The 24,989-nt window shown below is 47.4% G+C and overlaps 1 protein-coding gene across 2 annotated transcripts; it reads right to left on the bottom strand.

The window, feature by feature from the left end:
• Nucleotides 1-458: 458 nt before the first annotated feature.
• Nucleotides 459-23,191, bottom strand: TM6SF1 (transmembrane 6 superfamily member 1). 2 transcript variants are annotated; one of them, XM_019640175.1, is made up of 10 exons: nt 22,763-23,189; nt 18,180-18,283; nt 16,007-16,104; nt 14,344-14,447; nt 12,482-12,564; nt 11,724-11,845; nt 10,162-10,266; nt 8,382-8,474; nt 8,097-8,216; nt 459-913 (listed from the first exon to the last, which is right to left on the bottom strand). In XM_019640175.1, exons 1-10 carry the CDS (start codon nt 22,852-22,854, stop codon nt 722-724), a joined length of 1,113 nt encoding a protein of 370 aa, XP_019495720.1. In that variant the 5' UTR covers nt 22,855-23,189; the 3' UTR covers nt 459-721. The 2 variants fall into 2 exon arrangements, with proteins under 2 accessions (XP_019495720.1, XP_019495721.1); XM_019640176.1 differs by lacking the exon at nt 8,097-8,216 and having other exon boundaries at nt 22,763-23,191.
• Nucleotides 23,192-24,989: the final 1,798 nt, after the last annotated feature.

The following is a 24,989-nucleotide window of genomic DNA, read 5'->3' as shown; positions in this document are numbered from 1 at the left end:
AGATGTTTCAAATTTAATAAGATTTGTCTTCATAAAAGGCCAAAAATAATTTTATTAAAAATATACATAGAAATACAATAGAAATATCTCTAGTCACCAGTAAAACAAATATTTCATTAAGGATAACGATACAGTTATGGATCCCTCTTTAGCTATTTAGACTCACAAAAAGTTTTTAGTAAAAGCAGTTATTAAAACATCAGTAAACAATATGCTTTCCTTGGGAAAACATTTTTCAAATAGCATTTTAAAATATTCTGGTAATTAGCTTTTTATATCGATGTTGATAGTGAAGCATATACATCTTATGCAAAAATATTTCTCTGATCTCTAGTTGCTGTTTTGAACTTTGAATATGCATAAACCATATTAACTTTTGAATAGTTCCATTTCCATGCTCACTACTGTAGGAGCTAAATTGTAATTTTTCACACTCATTTAATATGTGCAAACAGAACATTGAGATAGATGGTCAAGTTTATTCATAAACAATTTTGAATATTTCTTTAAACAGTTTCTCAACTTCAGTATTCATTCAAAAAAAAAAAAAAAGAAAATATACCCACACAATACCATATACAGCTCACACATACAGTGCGGAAACAAGAATTTATATATTCTTAAGTGTGCCTGTATGGGAAGGGAGTGGAATGGGACAAAATATCAGTACAAGGATAACAGAAGTCAATAATCCAGAGAAGAACATCATGAAATAATGTTCTTATTCAACTTTTTCATCTGCCTTTGTTTTTATGAAGAACTCTGGTTTGTAGATACAACGATAGGCCAGGAGCTGAGGAAGAACTCCATATGCTATGTTTAATACTAGAAAAAGGATTTTCGCTTCTTCGGGGACTCTGTACACATAAGCAGTTCTAGCATGAAGAGAAGCACCGATGTGAGAAAACTGAGCCTGTTGCATTAAAAAAAAAAAAAAAAGGGTAAGCATGAACTTTGTGTTCAGTTGGATGTACAATGAGTTCTGACCATGTTCCTCTGCCCTCAAAACCAGCACTTTCAAACAACCCATAGCCTTCAACATGTCATTGAATTTAGGGCCAGTCTTGACATAACTGTTCAAGTAAAGTACACCTTTAGGGCGGCTTTATTTTACCAGCTGTTTTATAACCCACCCAGTGCCCCAGACCAAACATTAGTTCAATCTAACAGAAAAATCGGAATAAAACTGGATCTTTCCTGATCTGCATTCTGGAGATCCTGTAGAAGGTCTCAGTCGTGGCTCACAAAATGTGTCCCAGAAGATGAAGACAGGACAGAGCTGAGAAGCCCGAGGGCCTCGGTTTCACTTATCAGCCTTTCACCTGCTCCCTGGAGCAAGAGCTCAAAGCCCTTCATTATGTACCTTAGTTGGTTTATGTGTTTATTCATGTATTTGCTTCTTGTGCAACTTAAAAAAATGCTAACCGTTGTTTTGTAAGATAAGGTTACCAACGCAGCTGGGGATAGAATTATGGCTGCTCTCCATAAAGTGGCAACTGTACATGAAGGCAACCTCTTTGAATCTAATTGTAATTTATTTAGAAGCATGGCTGGTCAGCGTCTAAAAATGGAAAGGCAAGCGCTTCTGTGCGTGTTCAGAACACAGGTCAAAGTGTGTCGGTTGGCCTTTTTGATACTTTTCATAAGTACAGGGGAAACTGGATTAGAAAAGGTTTCTTTCTGTGAGATTTGCTCAGGATCCTTCTATCATTACAAAGTGCAGCCCTGGAGCCTGCATTTTCCTACCTTACTGAAACTCAAGATACACAGGAATAAAGAATTGGGGATCTAACTGTAATAGGTGGTGAGTTATTCATCAGAATCCAAGGGAAGAGACAGAGGTAGCACAGTCTAAAGAAGGCGAAGATATAACAAGAATGAAAACTAAGTAATTTGCTTTAAATACATGTTATCTTACATTTCCTTTCATACGAAATCAGTTTATTCTGCTAAGTGGTTAACAGATAAAAGGTGTTACTGAGCACTTGATTTTACCATGACAAGCAAAGGGCAAGTTTTCATAAGCAGCATGTGTATGGATTTATATCAGTGACAGATATTTTAAAAGGCTACATTTTTATAAGTTACTGGTACATCCTGGGGACCTCTGGTATAGGTCTGCTGCCCTCTGGAGATAGAAATTAACAGAATGCATTGCCAAGAACACCTGCATTGTGATCCAGAGGCCCTAAGAGGGCTCTGCCCTCAAACATCTCCTGGGGCAGATGCCTGGAGGGAACCCAGCAGCTGAAAGGCTTTTCATCTCTGGGCTCTGAAGACAAAAGACCTTGAGAGTAGAGGGTATTTGAGAGGCTGCCCTGCGCTGCTGGTCCTGTGGACACTGAGGGAACCCCGAACAGGAGTTTTGTTCCCATCACTATTTTTCCCTAAGGCCTGTTTTGAATAGCAGTGTTTGACTGACTGTAATAAATGTTTTTCTTCTGTACTAGAGGCCAGATTTCAACCCTGATTTTCAAAAATGTGGGTTTGGTGTCTCTATATTTATAGACACTGGTACACATGACAAAAATCCCCAAATGTGGGGAAATGCCAACCCTACTTTGGGAGAATGGGTGATAGGAGCGATCATGCCTACTTGCATGGGAAACCAGCAGTCAGTGATTCCGTAGGCTTTCGTCCTGCACTAACCGTGCAGTTAATACCTCATTTTCACAAACAGCACACTCATGGCAACATTAAACAATGACCATGTCCTTAGATTAGATTGTAAGCCCACTGGGCAGGTACTGTGTCTGATGTTTTGTGTGCCACCTATCGCATTGTTAGAGCTCAATAAACATTCTACAATAATGGTCTCGTGACTATCAAAATACAAAAAGCTTCTACAACGCATTTCTCTATTTTTATACCTGTTTTAGTAGGTCGTTGTCTTCAGAATTATTTAACGGGGCAAAGATGATATTTCTGATCAAGAGGTGTCTGTAAGAGAAGGAGCCTGAGGCCAGGTTTCTGCAGTTTCTGGTGTTGTCCATGGTTCTAATGGTGTGTATTGTGGTGACCACCTCTCAGCGGAGTGGGCACCCAACCACAGCATCAGAGAAACCTTAGCCTCACCTGAGGAGGGTTCCCTTGCCAAGCACATAGGTGAGAAGTGGCTGCAGTGTCTCCCACCTCATGATGGGGCCTGAGCTTATACATCCAAGCGACGGATCCCAGACATTTCTCCAAAATTCACTGATGTCAGGTTGAGCCCCTAATAGTTTTTCATCTACTCCATTCTAAATCATTTTTCACCTTTAAGTGAGATATATTTTAATTTTTTTAGGATGGATGATTGGGCTAGAAAATGAGGCAATAAAGCCAAAGAAAGGTTCAATTTCAATAGTTCTGTTTTCTTATAGAGACAACCTAGAAGGGGTGACTGAAAATCACAGCCCTGGCCCCAGAAAGGACAACTGAGTTGCATGTATCCACATAAATACAGGCCAAAACAAACGTGAACATTGGGACAATAGTCGGGTTATTAGGCCCATACAGTATAAGTAGCTAACCCAAGACTATGTTACCATTTTGTAGGCTTTTCTGAGCAGCATAGTCTAGTGGTTAAGAACATTGAATTTGGAAGCCGACTGACAGCATCCAGTCCCAGCTACACTGCAAACCAGCAGTCTGAGCTTGCGTTAGGTATGTAACCTCTTTGGCTTCCTCGTCTGTACAAGTTGGATAATAGTGGAGCCAGCCTCCTAGGGTTGTCATGTGGGTTCAATGAGTTGATCTTTGTGAAAAGGTTAGGACCGTGCCAAGCACATGGGGATTTTCCACTGACAGATTCAAAACCCAACCAAAATACCTGTCCAGGATCTGTACTCTACTTCATTAAAAACCTGGGCTCTTTGGTTTTGGACTCCCTTGCTGACCTTTTGACAATTTCAAGACTGACTGTCTCCACTAAAGGATAATAAGTATATAAAGATATTAAACCCAAAGTGTAGTTTAAAGAGTAAAGATGTTAAGTGATGAATAACCCTAGAAGTACATGATTGAAATGGGATTTGCATTAGTATCCCAGTTACCCATGTTCTTCCTAAACCTTTCAGATATTTCTTAGAGGGTTCCATAAAGGAGAAACATAAAATTTAACCTCCCGTAAAGTCAACTCTTTACAACCGAATTATCTACAGATCAACCTCCAGACCCTTTTGTGAGAAAGTACAAGGAACCTGCATAGCCAGGGAGCGGGAGGACGAGGCCTGGATGGGAAGGGCGTTGCCTGGCTGAAGTGGAACCGCTCCTGCTTCTGTGGCCGTGAGTGTTAACTGGGCGGCGTGAAAGCTCCCTGCCAAACCCACTGTGAGGCTGTCGCAAAGCTTTCTCCCGGTTTCTCTGATTTTTGGGTAATTATACACAATACACGTAGCTACAGATTAATAAATGGATCTTCTGAGCAACATAAGGTATTTCCCCTCCAGACTTCCTGGGAGTCTTCTAACAACAACAAAATAATAATAGCAACAACGAGGTCCATAGATGATGGCGTGCCAGGCAATGTTCAAAGCCCTTTACGCATATTACATCATTTAATCCTCACAGCAGCTCTATGAGGAAGGTGCTGTTCTTCTGACTCTACATACAGAAGAGGAAACCGGATCTGAGAGAAATACCAAGGTCACTGAGCTCATTAGTGACGGCTGAGATTGAACTGATCTGCCTTCGGAGCTCATGCTCTTAGTCATTTTGGCTCTGGTTTTTTTCCTTTTAATTTTCAGTGATTTTTTTTAGCAGACAGAAATTCTTCAATTGATAGAAAATGCTAATGAGTGGATCTAAAGAGCCTATAATACTTTTCAAGTTAGACTTGCAACTTGAATCCTATGCTGAGGATTTTCTATGGGAAGACACTTGGGTTATGAATAAGTTCCCAGTGGAACTCCGGGCTAAAATGTGTCCTGGTTTGATTTGATTTCCTTTTCTTTCACTTTTTGATTGATCTTTTGATTTCTGAAGGCGGCAGGTTTGGCAGACTCCTACATGGTCTGATATCAGGGACCCAGTAACTACTTAACTGTTTTCCATTGACTTGTACTGATCTAGAAGTTTTTCAAAGATATTTTTCTTGTTAAATCGCATAGGCTCTTGGGAATTCACTAGATCTTTCAATAAATGCAGGTTTGATGAAGTTAGTGGGATCATGATTGCATAAAACTTCTAAATTAGGAATGGTCGTTTTAGCGAGCTAAAGGGTGCTAGTCAAGGCTATGGAGACTGCTTTCTATGAGGAATGTGTCAGATACCCTCCCAAGATGAGAATTCATTTCATTAGTGGTATTGGCAAAGTAGAGAACAAATTCCATGACTGGAATTCAGCATTCTCATTATGTGCACTATTTCATGGCAGTATGATTTGTAATTTCTCTTTCGGCTAAACATCCAGAATAGGTAGATACTAAAGCCCAGCCAAGACCTGTGGGAATAATTCTCACATCACGTTATTCTGCTGGGTCGGGAGAAACATCTTTCTGATGTTTACAGGATCTAGTCTGTAGGCTCAGGCTACCTTGTTCAACTGAGTGGTGATGGACAAGCCCAAGGATTCCTGCAAGGCCTGGGGTCTGGCCGAAGCTGCCGCTGCTGCCAGTTGCTCTGCTGTCTACACTGCCCTTCCCAGAACCACCTGGCTGGAGTCAGGTGTCCATCTGCAGGCTCAGCCTCACCAGCAGGCACAATCTGGGGTTAGTCTTCCCTGAGACAGCTCCCAGCACCCGTTTGCCCCAAGCTCTTCCCTTCCACGCCTTCTGACTGCTAACCGTCCGTATGACTAGGCCATTACGGCTGTCTTCTGAGACTTGACCGGGTCCAAACCCCTGGCCTCACTCTTACCAGCCCCCCGCTGATGACAGCAGTTATCGGTGTCCCTACATCAGGCCTGGTGCAGGGCAGACCCACGCATGTGGCATGCAGAGGCAAAACACAGGTAACAAGTAGCTGTCTAGCTCTGAGCAATCTAATCCTCTAAAGAAAGGACGTGGAAAGAGTAGGGTGCGTGGGAGGCCCCCTGTCCTAGAGGACACAGGAAAATAAGGCGGGAACCAGGCCAAGAAAACAAACGCCAAGGCTTACTCTACCCTCTGACCTATTGCACACCCCGTATCTAAGTGTGTCCTTAGTCCAATAAAGTCCTCTCAGCCCAGCTCGGATGTCACTGCCTCGCACTCCCCGAAGGCTCTCCAACTCCTTCGTGCCACACACACAGTCTTACATTGCGCTATGGGACCTGTGTACCATGCTAATGTTTGCATGAGGAGAGGGACAACAGGATTTCATATCCCGTCTGCCACTTAGTAGCTTTGTGACCTTAGGCAAGCAGCCAGCTCCCTGGAGCCTCAGCTTTCTCATCTCTAAGGGAGACTGAAAACGTAGAGAATGCCATGTGTTCATCACACAGGAAGCCCACATGTATCCGCCTCCCTTGTAGTCAGGATGGTACCAGGCCTTGCTCTTGAAAGATCCCACATGATCTTTGCACAAGCAAGAAATAAAACTTGATTGTGTTAAGCCACGGAGTATTTGCTACTCCAGCAGAGCACGTAGCCAGCCTATCCTTAACACACACAGATACGGACAGCTCAGCACGGTGGGCCTCACGCGAAGTATGGTAATGAGAGCTTAGACCACTGGTGGCAACAGGGCTGTAAAAAAGTGCATTTGAGAATTACTCTGGAGGCAGAACTAGACAGACCTGGCGATAGGCTGAGTAGAGACGGTGAGGGAATAGGAAGTGGAAGAATTAACTCCCAAGTTTTTGACTTGAGCTGCTGGATGCAGGGAAGATGGGGAAAATGGAAGAGAAGTTGTGGGCAGAACCAAGAGTCTTATTTTAGACATTAAACCTGAAATGCCAGTGAGACATCCACGTGAAAGGACTGAGTTTGGAATTTAAAGTCTGGGAACAGTGTAGTCTAAAGATAGAAAATTGGAAGTCATCAGCTGGTATTGAAAGACATGGAAATAAAGACCCAAAACCAAAGCCTGAGGAATCAGGAATTCAGAGGTCTGCAAAGAGGGTAAATATTAATTATCTTCCCTCTTAAGTCCTTCAAGGAGAGGACAGGAACCATTACTTCTGGGTGCTGCATCAACCTTTTTGATATTAAGACAATAAGTCCTCACTTAATTTCATTGATAGGTTCTAAGTGAAACGATGTATAACGAAACTGGTTTTCCCATAGGCTAATTGATACAAACAAGAGTTAAAGCTCCTACAAAGTACCTCAGACTGGAAGGATCCAACCCAATTTGTTAACACATGAATACCGTAACTTTTCAACCCTGTAAATTCTAGTGTGTCTTTCTGCCATCAGTTACTATGTCATGGTTATAATGAACTGGATGGACATGCGTGGAGTTTCTGGATGAACCTCATTCTTACACTGCTTGAAAAGAGCAAGATGAAGATAATTTTAAAAGAAGTTCATTTAGTTTCTTGTAGTAAGAAAGTAAAAGATAAAAATCACTTAATTTTCTTTCTTGTTGATAAGATAAGTTTGCTTTGCTAGTTGTTATTTTGTGAAAATGCACTTTGTGTGATAAAATAATTGCATAGCTAATTTAATTTCCAGTTCTGTGCAGTAGAATTGACTGAACACCTATCCCAAGCTGGGGCCAGGGTTGAGTAGCAGGGGGAAGGATGGAATGACAGGCTCGGGAGCAGAACGTTTTTAAAACGAGTTCCCCTGGTTCTGCCTATCACAGTAGTGGAATTCCGAAATCTTAAATATAGACATCTTATACATAACAGATCTCAATTCTCTTTAGCAGCCATGGTGTTCAGAAACTGGGAAACGGTACTCTAAATAGCAGTACCACTTGCTGGGCATGTGACCTTGGACAAATCATGTAACCTTACTGGCCCTCATCTGTATAAATGATGGTGCACCTATCACATTTAAATAAATGTGAGATTTAAATAAAACGTATATGCTGGAATGTCTTCTAAACTGTAAAACGAAAGGTGACAGCGTGTCTAGTATTTCCTACCCTAAGGCACCAAGCAGAGATGTTTTTCAGCCATGACAAGATACTCAGCCATGACAGCCAAACCCCCAGTAAACTTCCATAATGGAGCATATTCTTAGTACCTGAGCTAGACCTCCAGCGTGTATCAGGGTTATGTCAAGCATCCAGGAGCATCTGGGCACCACTAAGCCATAAAGTGCAACCACAAAGTAAGGGACAGAATAGAAGAGATACACCAACATCTGTATTGAACAGAGAAACATCATCAGCAAATCAACGGTTAACCTGGCCTAAAGAACTCGACAAATTAACATTCCCATCCTATTTCCTATGTGAGGCCACATTTTCCCACTCTTAAAGAGAGAAAATTAATTTTAGAAAAATCTTAGGTTTTGTAACCACTTGACCTGGATTTTCGGATAAGCAGCAGGATCCTTTAGATAGGGCTCTTGAAATTGCGCATAAACTCGGCAGAGCTCAGCTGGGCAGTCCAAAGCAATCTGAGAACAAAAATGAATTCATTATGAAGATAGTCACATCTGGTTCTTAGGTTTGCTGATAAGGCTAAAATGTGCCAGGTTTAGTCACAAGCTGCTTTGCTATCTAACAAAAACTATGTATTGTAGAAGCTCATCAGTAAAAGGGAAAGAAATATTCTGCAGATTTACTCTAAGGAGATTAAGCAGAGGTTAATAATGGAGCAGCACTGGAAACGAACACTCTGCTCTTGGGTACCTTTTGAGTATTCAGTTTAAGCCTCTGGCTCTCGCTAGCCAAAGCACAGCCTGCTTTAGATCACCAGCTTCGCTTTTCTTGGGAATGACTAGCCAGCTATTCCCTGCAGGAAGAAGAGTGCATTTCTATACCACCTTCATCTTACTAGGCCACCCTCCTCTGTCCAATGCCTCACAGAGTACATGGCCTGTTGGGGCGGTAAAGAACAAGGGTTTGAAAGTGGGGTCCTCTCATCCAAAGCCACCTCCCATGTCTGCTTTGAAAGAGCAGAGCAAGTTTGGTCACCGCAGAGTAGGCTCTAGGCACATTACCGGGTCCCCTCTGAGTCACCTCCCTCAGGCATCATCCCTCATGTCCCTGGCCCTAGATCTTATCCCAGCTAGATAACACATGAACCGGCCAGTGGCAGAGCTGGTCAAAGGGTCCCCATCTAAAGCTCCACCCATCAAGCATGCACACACACCCCCACACACACATTCTCAAGTGCATGGGCCTGAGTACAGTTGGGGCTCATTTTTGTTGTTCTCTTAGGTTCAGGAATTAACAGCAAACTAGCCAAAGAACAGTTTCACCACTCTGTGGTCTGAGCGAAGCCTATGGCCCTGCTTTCTCCTTTCCTTCCCTTTTCACCCTGAACCCAGCCAGCCGACCACCAAACAACAAGTCTGCTACCTCAGGTTCCTCTCCCTACGCGGCTCCCCAGCTGTTCTGCAGGGCAGGCTTAGGACAGTAAGTGACTGTCATTGAAGCTGAACATAATTGACTGTATAATTCTGGCTGCTCAAATTTGTTTCTCCTAAGAATAAATTGTGAAACTGGGGCACTGGGAAGAATCGCTGATCAATAAAAATAGTAACAGCAGTCATTTACTGAGCACTTACTATGTACTAGGCCCTCTGAAGGGCCTGATGTTCATTATTTAATCTTTAAAACAATACTGTAAAGTAGGCTCTGTTATTCTGTAGAGGAAGAAACTAAGGGTCAAAGAGGTGAAGTAATTTTTTCAAGGCCACACAGCTAGTTAAGTGGCCAGGATTCTACTTCTTCCTCACTCTGGTAGCCCCCAGCCCCATCTCCTGGCTCCTGAGAACACCTGGAGGCCATGGACCACGGTTTTATCACAGTCTTAAGTTATCATCCTTCTCCGAGATACCTAAATCAGAAACATCAAAGGAACCAGAAGAATGAGACTAATGGCTAATTTTTCAGCTGCCCTAAAATGGGGAGGAAGATACTCCTGGGGACAGCTTCGTCTAAGGACCTGAAGGTGGTATGAAGCAGCCCAGAATGGACCGCCCCCTTGAGAGCTGCGGGCGGTGTGGGGTTGACCCAGCTAGGAGTGGCAGGAAGCAGGACTAGCCCTCCAGGCTCAAATGGGAGGGATAGTTTGTTAGTGTGATAGGAAGTCTGATACACATATATTTAAGTGTTATGTTGATCTGTTATGCTTACCAAGCCTCTAAACAGGCTAAATCCAGTTGCCAGGAGGAGACATATGACCAACATTAAATCAAATGGTCTTCTCAGCAGGTCCTTCGCTTGGACTTCTTGAACGACCTAAAACAGAGTGGGTAACTAATGAGCAGGCCCAGAGTGCCCAAGGAAGAGTGTGAGACCTACTGAAACGTGCATGCAGTGATGGTGGGTGACGAGAGAATTCTGAAGAGTCACAGTTCACATCAGAAAGCACCAGGCATGTAACTTTAGGAAAATCATTTCCCCCCTCAGCTCTGTCTCCTCATCCGTGAAATGAGCAGATTGGGTCATGTGATCTTGAAGGGCCCTTCTAGCTCTGAGTCCATATTTTTTTTCTTGAAATAGCATGTTCGTGGTTATAAATGTAAGATAAACTCATTTTTAAAAAGTAAACCATAAACCTATCACACTATTAATAGATGCTATATTTTTCTGGAGATATATCTACATACACCACACACACACACACACACACACACACACACACACACACTTACACTTATTTTTCACAAAAGGAAGACCTAAAGGGTTAAAGTTGTTAAGGCTGAGAACCTAGCCAAGTTGCTTTGCGGAGTGATTCTGAATTGATGTTCCTGTCGGCACTGCGTGACAGTGTGCGTTTCTCCTCAGCCATCCCTGTGTTTTAACGTTTAAAAATATAATAAACAGTTGTGTGCCTTCGGACCGGGGCACTGTTGACACACTGACATGGAGCCTTCAGAGTGGAACTAAGACCAAGGCCGTGATTACTGTTTTCTTTTTCTTTTTAACAACCACCTCACTCCTCAAATGGGTATCAGGGGTACCAGTTATCCATGTGCCAACCTCAGCCTACATGGCAGGTGTCTAAATGTTTACAAATGAAGTGTTTGTAAATTACAATGTATTTTGATGAGTTCTATTGTACATCTTTGTAAAATGAATAACCATGTTCTGATTATTAATTCATATTTTCATATATCTAAGTACTGCTTAAAGAATTTTGCTTAAGGATCTGATACCTATAAAAGAAGAGAGACTTAGAAAGGTGTCACTAGCTTAGAAACACACACCTTCACAGAGTACCTGCCGGGCCAGGACTGTTTCACCTTGACCACTTGGCTGTGGTTAGAAGAGAGCTGACTCAGAAGATGCCCTGCAGCCAGCCTCTTTGGGCCTGGATCTGCTGGAAATCAAGCCCTGTGGCTGTGGGTGCTACCTTGAACAGCAGCGGCTTTCCAGCCTCCTCTCGAGGCAGTAAATGCACAGAGATCCCTGAAAGGGGTGCTCAGGTGCTGAAACTCCAGGCCACAGACAGCCCAAGACAAACCACACAGCACATGAATATAGAATTGGAGGGGAAGAGTCCAGATGACAACTGGCACAGGAAGCAGACATATTCAGACAGAAACAGTCAGTCTTGGCCACCGTAACTCAGGTGTGAACCAACACTGTAGAATCCACACAGTCATCCTGATTGAAAGCCCCAAATGCTCCAGTGGATGTGACTGAGCCCTGGGAGTTTGAGAACAGGTTACATTTAACTTCATAAAAATCACCTTTGCGGGATAATTATAATTTTCTGATGGCTGATTATAGATTCTGAAACCAGCCCAGACAGGAAGACAAGTATATGGTATGCTTAAGAAAAAAGCAGGACAAGTGCGTATTCCATACTTCCCTATTTAAAAAAGAGAAAGAGAAAGTCAAAAGTTTACCCAAAGCATATATAAACACAAGTAACATTTGGGATACCCCCCCCATCTCAAGTCATCTAAAATTTGGCTATGGACCAGACAATGTTTTTAATGAGACAAAACCAAAAACAGGTCAACTTAGAACTACTAGGTGTTTAACAGGCATGTCCTATTTTAGAAGTATATTTAATATAATAATATCCTGATTTCTTGCATGCATAAATAACCTCCTTTACATTAGCTTTAAAGTCTTAATTTTGAAGTATATTTATCAAGTTCCCATAGTATATCAAGAGTTACCCATAGTACAAAGAGTTCTAAAAAGTATTTGCACACTGAATGTAGCCACAAACACAATACTTGTCCCTCTAGGTTCCTCTAAAGGTCAGGAATCACTGATATTAAATTGCCTAATTGTTCAATGTACACTTCTAAAAATTATTCAAAAGCATTTCTTAAAAGGTGATTGTTAAGGAAGGAAAAACAAACAATTCTGCAAAACAGCTTTTTGGTGAGCTTGGAATTTCTTGGTTTGATTACAACCAAAATAGCTTCTCTGTTTAAAAACAGTCTCCATTGTTTCAGAAAAGGAAAGTGAATTTGAAGATAAAGTTTCTTACCTACAATGTTTCCTGGCACAAAAACAACAATGCTCATAATAATAGATCCAACCCAGTATAGGCCAATGGTTCTATAATTTTCCCTGTAATGAAAAAATCTTGGCTTTAGTGCATTTGACTTGGCATACGATCCACAAACAATGACCCGTAATAGTATCTTTAGCCTAACTTAGTAAAGTACACGAATCAAAACTTACTGAATTGAAAGTAATAAATCAAACACAAGGAACCCTGGTGACCGAACTTCCTTTCTACACATGCATCTTATAAAACCCTCTTTGTGTCCTTTTGAACAGGAACCATGCTTGCTACGCTGATCTGTTACCTGCAGCATGCTTATCACTCTCAAGGGGTCCTGCGTTGCGGTCTTATGCACGAAATGAGAAAGAAGGTTCAAAAGAGAAAGGAAACGGGGTCTACATCTTAAGTCATTGTAAGTATGACTAATAGGATGTTAAGTGGACTTTTCCTGGGGTGTCAGAATTTTGGCCAAAGCCCCAAAGATGAAGATGGTAAGTGACATATACCCCACATGCTGGGGTATTATACGTATACCCCTAATCTTCTTCATAGGCAACGTTGACAAAAAGTTCTTTCAACTGATAACCCCATAACCTACCTCCATAAAGGGCTATGAGAAACTCAAAAGAAGAGTCTTGGAAGGGAGCAGAAGTGGAGACTGCGTGCTTCGTACCCTACCACCCCACCCCACCCCAACCACCCCCAAGCCAAATGCAGCAGATCACAAGAGGCCCATCACAAGGACTGGACTGTCAGCAGGACCGCAAGAGTCTTCTTCCCCAGCTGGAAGCTAATAGAGCTGCAGAAACTCTGGCCCCTCATGGCAGCCTCCAAGCAGAGCCCAGGCATTCGCAGAAATACCTGACGTGTTCCCTAGAGCTTGAGAATATTCGTGACCAGAGAGGCTGGTGCCTAGAAAAGTCCAAAAATTAGCTGGAGCTGTCCTTGAGTTCATGATTGGAAAGAGAGGAGGCACAGAGCAGGCATTTGGTCAAGCTGAATTTTAGCCTTGTGTGGGGCAAGACAACAATGCATGGCCTTCTCTAACCTGTAGCCAAGGGGAGGCCTGGGAAGGTCGCTGGACTTGAGCCATCTTGAAAGGATCCCACTCCAAAGGGCCTGCCTTCTGGGATACAGGGACCCCAGCAGAAAGAACCACCATGGGCAGGGGAGTGACACACATTCAGCCAGAGAGAGCACTGCTCACTGCAGGGATCGGCGCAGTGCAGAGGTTCCTGTGGTGGGGTCTCCAAAGAAACCACGCGTGTGTCCCCCAAGCCAGACCTAGCAGATCATAATGGAGGGGCTCAAGACCCAGAGGACAGCAAATGCAACTAAGACTACCTCTCTTCCTTTAACCTCATGTACATACATTCCCAGAGAAGCTAGCACAGAGTGAGTTGAGAAAGAATAAAAGGACGGACCGTACACTCCAGCCTCAACTCAAGCCCCTAAGCCTCAGGGTTATGCCTGAATGGTGGGAAGAGAGAGAGAGAGCTCTGAACTGACATGAGATTGAAGTTTTGAGTTAGAATGTGCTGGGCTTAAATTCCTGAACAAGACTGTTCTTACAAGAAAACGGAATCAAAAGTTAAGGGGTCTGCCCACGCAGGGGCAGTACATTCTAATTGTAACCATGGCAGGGGCTAATTCTGAAGGACACGTTCAAAGGGCAGTGGGGCCCAGAACAAAAAGCCAGACCTAACTTGTGTCCACCACACATGTACCCATGTCTATTTGTGCCTGTTTGTGTGTTTGCCTCTATGCGTCTTCCTTACATACCCACTGAGGGGCTGCTAAGATGGCAAAGGCACACACACACGCCCGGCGGGCCGACTTACTCCCACGCGATGGCCGCCACCATCACCAGATACATCAGGTAGTGAACAGAGCCGTCCCAGTAGCAGGTCATGTGCCCATGCGCAGTGTTCAGATACGGTTCACCCTGAGGGAAGCATTAGAAAGAAGTCCACTTTAAATGCGACTCAAATGCTTCAACGCACAACACCAGACCTACATTGCAAGTGGAATAAAACAGAACTCATTTAGGTTACTCTGCTAAAATAAAACCTTGTTATGCTACGAAATTACAAAATCGGTAGGAACATGAAGATGTGGCTTTTCCTTGGGGCTGTCAAAACCCTCGGCCCTCTTCCTTTCCCTCGTCCTGGACAAGCTCCTGTCCTCTCAGACCTTCAGGTACAACTGGACTCAGGTGGTCCCCAATCTCTCCACCAGGAACGTTCCTCAGAGCTCAAGACCTGCAAAGCCCTGCCTCAACTGCCCGAAACTCCACATGTCCCCAAATGAACTCAGCATCGTCCCTGCAAACCTGTGCCTCAGGCTGGAGTGGGGAGACACAGGCTGTTTGTCGTCTCCAAACTTTTTTTTGCCCAACTGTCCCTTCTGCTTGGAAAGCTCTCCACCTCCCTAGTCTTACCCCGGAAATATTTACTGTCCACTGCCATCGCTATCTTTTAAAAATGCTAGAGCAGTGTCACCAAGCCAGTGAGGCCTCCCCAACCACTCGCTCTGTGGACTCTGCTGCGTGTGAGACTGTCACTGCACTAGGACCATGCCATCTCCCTGCCACATCAGACCTGGAGGGAGAGAGCAGGGCTTAGGACCCCAGAGTCCATTTCAACCAAAGTCTGCCAAACTGAACACTTCCTCTGGCTCCTCTCAGGTTGAATAGCCTGCATTCTTCCAAAAGCAGGAACCAGGACATCGTCTTGGACCTTACTCTCACCATCACCCCCAACTCACCCCCAAGTCCTTGTCATTCTAGCCACTCAAAGCCTCCCAACTGGTGCCGCAGCTCATGGCACTGACCCTTCCCTTCCCAAAGCAGACGGCAGTGTTCCCTGACTTAAAACCTCCCCTCACATGTGGGATAAAATCCCAACTCCCTTAGCTGCATACAAAGCTCCCCATTATTTGAAACACAGATGAAGACTCTACTCTCCACCCTGCTCCTTATTTCCTATGTGACCTTGAGTAAGTTGCTTAACCTCTCTGGGGCTGGATTCATCACACCATAGCATAAGAAAATAGGACTAGCTCTCAGGTGCCAGGTAGGTAGCTCTGTAATGCTGTGATGGGGAGTCAGGGTCATTACAATCGAATGGCTTCATTAAATGGCTTCATTAAATGCCTTCACACACATAAGACTGACTTGGCTTTCCGATGTAGTAATGTCCTAATAATAACAGACACACACATCCTCTGGGCATTTAAAATACCTTATTTATATGAAGTACAAGTTAAGGAGGAAGGAAGTGTGGATCAGGTGTGAGGTAGGAGTTAGGACTACACACTGAAGAGATTTGCCTCCCATGACCTAATCTTCACTTGCCGTGTGAATAATACCTGGCCTCTGCCTGGGCAGTAAGTGAAATACCCTGTATCGTACCCACTCTCACCAAGTGCAAGGATCTCGCCCCTGAGCAAAGGCGCTTGGGTGGCTGGCCCTTTGGCTGAAGGCCACTGATCGCGAGGCCATACCTCTCTCAGGTAGTGTGTCGTGAACCCGTCAATGAGCCCGTCCTGCTCCAGTCCTATGATGAGGTTCACCACGCTGGTAAATCCAAACACTGCGAACACTAGAGCAGAGATCAGCGGTTTACAAAGTGATAGTGGCCAAGCACTTGGCATTCACCATAATAATGGGTTGTTTTTCATGTTTTCCAGAAGCTACTGTGGACACTGTGAACGCAGACTAACAGAGTATACCTCCTGCACATGGGATCTTTGCCTGTGTCATGGATCCGACATCACTGCCCACATGCCATCACCAAGGGGACACCTACCAGGAGGTAAAAATGACAAACTCATCTAATTACTCTGTTCTGTCCTCCACTCCCTACAAGTGGCCGCCCAGGGCCACACCTGCACCCCACCAGTTACCAGTGGCTAAGGGAGCATCGAGGTGACCACAGGTTTAAAATAATGACTCAGAAGAGATCGTTCATCTCAATGATTACCAGGCAGCGTGTCCAGCATGTTTGCCCTACTCCACACTGGAAATCCTAAAGGCACTGGCTATGTGCCAGTGACAGTGGCTTTAAGAAGAAAGGCTAGTGATTTTAAAAATGGATATGACACAGTACAATGGAATATTAAAGAAGGAAAGCCTTCTTCAAGAGTCTTACTAGGGTTGTGAGAATCTCCTAAATGGGCTTAAAACTACCAGCAACAAATGGTTTAGGAAAAATACTTTTTAAACAGCAAGTGATCAAATTTAGTGTGTGACAATGTATCAGTAAAGCTGCACTTTCGAAGTTGTAACAAATGGTGTCCTAAACTATGTGATGGGCATGCACAGTAGAAAAATCTGATGGTGACCATAAGAAAAGCTGTGAAGAAAGAAATGGAGAGGAGAGTGGGGAAGGGAAGCTGGCTTTTTCCGGAGGCTGCAGCCGGAAGTGCAGTGTTCACAGTCCCCCAGAAGGAACGGGAGGCCCACACGTGCCAGGAATTAGCCATCCTAGGTGATCAGCCATCGTATATCTCCCAGAAAGGAAGCATCAACACCTGATCAGTTGACTGTTCTAGCAGGAGTATCAGGCGCCAGGTCGGAGAGGACAAGGACAGCCTTTGCCCTCCAGGGGGCAGGAGTCTAGCCGGGACCGGGCCCTGAGGCTGCAAGGCTGTGACAGAGACAAGGACGGACAGCTGAGGGTGTGGGAGCAAGTGTGCTCAACGCTGGGGAGTCAGGAGAGACATGAATACACCGAGTGGGGAGGGCAAGGAGGGAGGACAGCGCAGGAAACCCGTCTGGAAAGGTGGACAGGGGCCCCATCAGAGGCAGGTGGAGCAGGGCAGGAGCACAGGGTCCAGCTCCTCTGCTGACTGGCTGTCAGACCTTAGGTAGGTACGTCATCTCTGGAAGCTTCAGTTTTTTATATGCGAATTGGGAGAAATAAGGTACTCACAGTTCTTTCCCTCCCACCTCTGTCAAGATCCGCTTGTGGGCGGAGACTGTCCCCCAGGCAGCTGCTGATGGGCTCGGCCATGTAACTTGCTTTTTGGCCGGTGGAATATGTGTAGAGTGACAGTGGGCAGCTCCCAGCCAAGGCCTTGAGGGGCATTGCTCTATGGCACTAGCCCCACCTGTGTCCCTGTCTCTGCCATCGAAAGGGCACACCTTGGGGAGCTGCTGGTCCGAGAACAAGGTGACCTATGGGACAGCCCTGAGCCCCAGAAGCAGCGCAGTCCCAGGGAGCCTGCAAGCCCCTGAGAAGGAAACAACCCAAATGTCCATCAACAGATGATGGATAAAGGAAATGTTTTATATGTATAGGTATATGTACATGTATATGCATATGTCAAAAACTGGAAGTTATTTGGCCATAAAAAAAAGAAGGAAATCCTGCCATTTGTGATAATATGGCCGGGATCCTGGCGAAGGAAGGCTGGCCCCCAATCCCTCCTTCATCCCCTCCCCTCCGCAGGCTCTGACCTCTGACCTTCACTGTCAGAGGAGGTCCTTCCTGAGCTTGCAGCTGACAGAGGGTGGGGTCCACAGCCTGCAAGAGGGGCTAATTGGAGGCAAGGTGATACTCCATTTCCTGCCACTTTCCTCAGTGTACTCATAGCCACCAAGGGAAAGTGACAGGGGCCACGTGCTGAGCTCCTCAGTGGACACAGGGTTTCCCTGCCATGGGAACGTACATACCATAGAACAGCGGGTCCCGGGGCAGTTTTCTTTTGACCAGCACTTGAGCCAACAGGGCTACCAGAAGCAGGATGAGGGCAGCAACCCCTACAATTGTCCAGGAGCTGCAAGGACCAGAATAGGAAGGCCATAGCTTAGCAAAATAAACACGCTGGTGCCGGGAATTTCCTGGCTATTGAATGCAGTTACTCCCAGTTCTGCCTCTGCCTGCAGCTCAAGTACTGTGGAGTTAATGACCTTTATCTGCAGCACATTGGCCCATCTGCCCCTGCCCCCACTCCCACCCCGTGACTTTTTGGGGACCAGAGCCTCCAGGTCCACGCTCTTCTGCACAGACTGTGTCTGAGCGGCCACTGCCTCTGCCCCTCCAGCCTCTGTTCCCTGGTGGCTGACGGGCTGGAAACCCTCAGACTGAGCTCCAGGACACACCTTCCAGGGGAAAGATGAACAAGGGCTACAGGCTGTCGGAAAACTCATGACACATTTTTGCAATGAAAAACATAGAAAAAATACGGCATGACTTTTCCGACAACCCAGTATAATCAAAGGGACCAGAGGACATAGCCAGTCCAAGGAGGGAACGAGTCTGGGCTGGACCTGAGGCCAGAGTGAAGCTAGCTGCCACACCCAGGGCCAGCAGGCCAGCAGCCAGCCCCACACCCAGAAAGCCGAGGTGAGGCGAGGCTGGACACAGCCTCTGAACCTTCTCCTGGGAAAGGTCTGGCGCCAAGGAGACCAGGGGCCATGGCCCCTCCTCAGCAGGAAGCACAAGGCCACAAGGTTTGGTGAAGTGAGCAGTCAGGAGACCCGAATTCTAGTAACAACTCTGTCACTGCTTGACTGTGACCTTGGGAAAGTCATGGCATTTCAGTCATCTTTTTATTAACTAATTAAAAAACATTGAGGAAAAGGTATGTTCTGCACCCCTATGTGCTAGGCACTGTCAATGAACAAGAGAGGCCCCTGCATATGTGGGGGGACCTGTCTCAGTGGACTCTGAGCTCTCTCATCCAGGAGGTCACCTCCAGCCCCACAGAGACACACTCCCTGTCACACCTCCAGTGCCAGCAGGGCTTCCAGCTTTAGATGAAGCACTGCCTGGCCCATTCCAATGACCTGACATACCAGAGACCTCCTCAGCAGCCCTTGAGAGCTGCCAAAAGCACCACTCGTCAGCTGACAGCTCTCCACACCACCACCACACCGCAGACTGACACGAGGACTTTGTTTAACCCCCGCCATGTGCCCCTGGGACTTCTGGAAAGCACCCTTCGCAGTGACAGGTTCCACAGCCCACCATCGCCATCAGTGACTGAGGGACAAACTCATGCTCAAGTCCACTCCACACACCTGCAGCTGGAATGGGTGCCAGGCATCGCTCAGAAACCCGCCTCCATTGTCAGGTCAGTTGAGAAGTGATCCATCCAACCTACAGGTTGATGGGCCCCAAGGAGACTGGCCACAGGTGCAGAAAAGCCATATCCCCAGCACCTGGCTCCAGGCTCCACGGAGAGTCGGGAGTGGGCTCTGGGCATCAGCTGTACCCAGATTTCCAAATGCCACCCTAGACCTAAGGAATCAGAATACTTCAGAGGTGGGGCATGGGAATATGCAACTTTTCAAGATACCTGGATGAGTGTGGCGCTAAAAGTCTGCCTGGGGACCTCTGCTAAGGTGTAAAAAGAATTGATGGACGGATGAGGGAGGGAAGGAGTAGAAGAGGAAGTAAGGAAGGAGATGTGGTCGGATGGACAGATGACAGAGGTAAGAGACTGAAATAGGTTTCCAGCGGTGCCCATCAGTGTACACTCCAGCCTCTTCCTGCAGGAATGAGGTGACGGGGGAGAGGATGGGAGAAGAAGCTGATGGGGGTCAAAACCACTATGCTGGGCTGAAGCAACCCGTGAAGAAGCAGTGGTTAGGGTGCTGTGTAAGCTGACAGGCATGTTAACCACAGCCCGAGGCAGGTGGTGGCCAGGGGACAACCCCATCCCTGCTCCTACCAAGGACCTAGGCTCACAGCTGGCACCATCACACAGCTGGCACTCTTCTGGACCATGAGAGAGCAGTGTAAACTGGTTCACCGAGGCTTCTCATGCTCTCCACCTCTAGGGGAGGAGCAACGATTGAAGAGAAACTGGGGCAGCAAGCCATCTGTGTCTCCCAGTGAAAGCGAAGTGCTCAGAACAGGGAGAAATGGGTCCAGCAGGGACTGGGGGTTGGGGGGCAAAGGGAGTCAGGGTTGTGACGAACCCAAGGGCGGAAAAGTTGTTTGTCTTGGAATGGGGGCCAGTGGTTAACTGATACCCTTGAGAGAACAGATTCCTACTGAGAGGGGATGTGTATGGGTGAGTATGAGCAGAGGGAGGCAGGGAGGGCGGGAGGGAGCGAGACAGAGAAAGAGGAAGCTATCCCAACCCTTTGCTGACTCCTCAATTTAATTTGCTTTTTCTGTTTTTCAGGCCTTTGTAAAAGGTCTGGTAGGAAGGAAGCTTCAACTAATTCCAACTAATGCTAACTCAACTGAATGCCTACTATGCGCAGGGTTCAGTGCCGGGCAGGACAATACAAAGGTGAGCTATGGCCGGGAAGGAACGTTCTGACCACGGGAAGGTAGCTCTCGTGGGAAAGGCGCAATTGAGGGGGCTCAGAGGACGGAGAGATCGCATCTGCTAGGAGGGAGGGTCTGGAAAAGGAAGATGCGTTTTACTCTGGGCCATAAAGCCCAGGTGTGGCTCCCACAGTCAGGGACAGGGAGGAAGAGAGTCCAGCGTGAGCAGTGGCAGGACAGGACATCCCGGTGTGGCCGAAGCACTCGCATGGGCTGGGCTGGGCTGGGGGCAGGGAACCCCTGTGGAGGCTCCGCCATGGTCTGGGTCGAGGAGGGCCAGTGCCAGGGGGACCTGGAAGGGACACTGTGGGGACAGTGGAAGGGACAGAGTGGAGAAAGAAGAGGGAAGAATGGTTGGGACCAATTATTCATAACTGCCATGCTCAGCAGTACGCGGCAATACATAATTCAGAATTACTCAGTAAATGCCATCGCCGTCCTCCCAGGGGCTGAGGCCAGAATCTCAGGGTCATTGAAAATCCTCTCCTCACCACACAGTCCTTCAGTAAGTTGCACTGCCCTCCCTCCAAAACACCCCCACGTCCAGCCACATTCTTCTCCCTGCACTGCAACTTGCTCCCGTACCTGGAAGGCTCTGCCCCCAGATCTTTCTGTGGATACCTCCTGCAGCTCAAGTGTCACCTCCTGCAAGAAGCCTTCCCTGACCACCAGTCCCCTTTCCAGTCACTCCCTCGTGTCACCCCCTTTTATTTATTGATGTCTGTCTCAACACAGGCCCCCCCCCAAACCTTTTCTGGCTTGGTCATAGCTACCTCCCAAACACTTAGAACAGTGCCAAAAACGCAGTAGGTACTCAGTAAATATTTGTTGAATTGCCCATAATGCCATTTTAGGAGTACAGGGACTGTATTCACAGATGTGTGATATTCACTGCCCAGGGTTGCCGCTTCTGGGAGATGTGCCCCGAGACTGGGTCAGACCAAGGGCAGTCACTGCCCGTGCTTAGGGAGCCTTCAGTATGGATGGGTGCCAACTGGACAAGGCAGGCAGCAAGTGGTGGCCCCAGCAGCAAGAGAGGAGGAAGTCACTGCCCGTCACTGCCCTGTGGCCAGACACTTCTGTGGGCAGACACTTCTCTGCAGCCTGAAGGTCTGGAGGGGGTTTGCAGCCTACATACAGACTGATGCAATTTCCTTAGCACCAACTGCTGTGGATAACATAACAGGTTACTTCCTCGTCCTGAAGACTGTAAGGAACATCAGTAGGCACGGGGCCTGGCACCTTTCCCGCTGCCCAGGCCAGCTGGAGCTGCTGGTGCCCCCGTTACTTAGGCAGGGGTCTGAACCAAGCCCAAGCGCTGCCTCCTTCAGCCCCACCCATTTCCTTAGCGGCTCACGCTGCTTGGCCTCCCCCTTCCCATTCTGCCCAGTCTCTGTGGGTCCTGACAATAGGATGCAAATATAGGCCACTGGACTGACCAGAAAACTGAGGCCAGGCCACACCGTCAGTGCCAAAGCCAGGTCTGGAACCCAGGTCTTTGCCTGTTGGTTCCTAGCTATTTCCACTAGTCATTCACAGCAGTTTCTAAAATTAATAAGAAATGATAAGTATGTGTGTGTCCATACATGGAAGCGTTCCTGCGAAACGCAAACCGATCTGAGCAAGGCACAATCGGAGCTAACACTCCCCCCGTCCCCCACTCCCGCGTAGCCGTGGGTGTCATACTGTCCCCAACCCTGCCCCTGAGCTCCTCAGGGCAGGGGCATTGCCTTATCGATCTGTGTAAGCCAGCCAACTGGCACAGCGTTGGCCCTGAGAGGGCACCCAGCACTTGGCCCAAAATTGTGCCAAATGGCAAGGATGCCAGCCTGAAAGAGGATCCTTGCAGGCCAGTGCGACCCCTGAGGCGACGCGCCTCCCCTACCCTCCCCACCTGAAAAGTTGCCGGGTCTCTTGCTGCCCCTTTGTGCCACCACCCCAGCCCCTCTGCCTCCCCCGTGCGCCCACTTACTCTTGCTGGGCCGCCAGATGGTTGAAGACATAGGTGACCGGGATGGCCGAGAGGGACAGCACGAAGACCCCGGTGGCCGCAGAGGCACTCATCGCCACTGCCGTGCCGCTCGCCCTTCACCGCATCCCACGCGGGCGCCCCGCCCTGGCTTCCGGCGGCGCCTGCAGGGAACGCTGAGCGCTCCGAGCGCCCCGTGACTCGCCCGGAGCGTCCCGCGTGTCCCGCGCCCCCTCGTGCCCACCCACCGGCAGCCGCGGTGCAGACCCGGGAGGCGCCCTTGCTGTCCTCCCGCCAAGGGGCATCAGGGCTCAGCCGCCAGCGCGGGGAGCTGGGAGCGGGGAGAGGGGCCGCGACAGCCCCCTGCTGGGGGACAGGTGCTCCGGTAACGTTCTGTGAGAAGGTGCCCTCCCAGCCAGGAGCTTGTCATGGATGACCTGGGGAGGCTCCAGCTGCGCTCCGGGCCAGCGGAGGGTGGAGCCAGACCAGGGGTGTCGGAGCGGGAAGGGCCCGTGAGAGCATCCACGTGGGGGAACCCTCGACCCAGTGTCAGGAAGGGACAGACCCTGAAACCTGGAACCTCTCCACTGAAAGCCATCGGGGGTCAGTAGGCACAGGTCCTGCGTGCAGCCTGAAGCACCATTTTCAACCCTGGCTGCTCACTTACCAGCTGTTGACCTTGGTCAAGTTACTTAAAGTTTCTGTCTTTCCCATTGTCTATGAAATGGGGATAACCCACCTCAGTGTGATTGTGGAATCACTGAGTTAATATGCACCAAGTGCTTACCCTCTGCTACTCACTGTACTACTGTCACCTGCAATTTCCTTTTTTTTTAAATTGAAACTGACAGTCGGAGGAATGACCTGAACTTAAGAGACTCCAGTTGCCATTCATGTCCACCCCAGGCCAGCCAGCCTGCACCAGGCCCTATAGGGCACAAGGACCAGCAGACACGGCTCGGCACACAGAATGTTGTCAGACCGGTGCCTACTAGAATAACGTGTGCCAACCATTGTGCTGGCCGCTTGACCGTGTTGGGGAAGAGGTCTCAGAAAGCCCCCTGAGACCAAGCCTGGATTGGCCTCCTGGCTGGGAGTGCGAACGGAAGAGAGTTCTGATGCAAAACAAACAGCTCAAACAACCAAGGACTTGCAACACGTACTTACCTGTGACCTGGACATCACCCTCTTCCACCACCACTCCTAACCTTCTCCATTCTCCTCCAACTCCTCCTTCCTCCTAGGAGACCTTTCTCTCCTCCAGCCAACCCAACCCCGCCATCACCACCCAAACCTTGCTGCAGCCAGCTTGCCTTCTGTCTTATACCTCGAACCCCTCTAGCGGCCCTGGGTCTTTCTGCTCGACCTAGACTATGTTCCAATTTCCAAACATGATCCCTGGACCTGAGTTTCCTCTCTGTTTGCCATCTCCTTCCTTTTCCCCTGTCACCTGCGCTCGGTTTTAATGACCACATTTGGGATCTATGCTGATAGATTCCAAATTATCCTTCTGAGCACTAACCTGTCTCCTTCGCCCTGCTCTGTGGCCATCCCACAGGTACGTCATACTCTTGACGGCCAAATGGAATTCCTTGTCTGCCTCAAGACCACTGCAGCTTTATTTCATCAGGTGATATCCAAGCCAGAAACCGGGGAGTCCACGTCAGTTCTGGCCAATGCCGAATGCTTTCGTTACAACAGTCCCACCAACCAATGTTAATTTCCAAATATCTCTTGAGCCTGCTTGCTCCGCCCCATCTGCACCACCATTCTCTTAGTTCAGGTCTGTGCCGTCTCTCATGTCCTAACCGCCTTCCTCATCTCCCTGCCTCTGACCTCACCTGCTCTAGAAGATCTTACCTGACTGCCCTCCTGTGCCCACCCTCCCCCCATCAAGCACCCTGCTTTGCTTTCTTCATAGTACTTTCCTAATACTCTCCCAAATTATCTTTACACACCTTAATGCATCCACTTTCTGTTCTGGGCCTCTCCATTAGGATATAAGCTCCTGCAGGTTTGTTTACTGCTCTAGTCCCATCACTTAGATTAACACCTGTTGCTGTACCAGATGCTTGAGAAATATTTGTTGGATAAATGAAGACTCTAGATCACCATCGTCTGATGGCAAGATAAAGGAAGGCACAAATTGAGCCACAGTTGTAATTTAAAATTTTCTAGTAGCCATATTAGAAAAGTAAAAACACATGGGTTTGTAGATTATAAAGTAACC

Source organism: Hipposideros armiger, unplaced genomic scaffold (genome assembly GCF_001890085.2).
Source record: "Hipposideros armiger isolate ML-2016 unplaced genomic scaffold, ASM189008v1 scaffold_48, whole genome shotgun sequence".
Taxonomy (NCBI): domain Eukaryota; kingdom Metazoa; phylum Chordata; class Mammalia; order Chiroptera; family Hipposideridae; genus Hipposideros; species Hipposideros armiger.
This window is presented reverse-complemented; position numbering and strand designations above follow the sequence as displayed.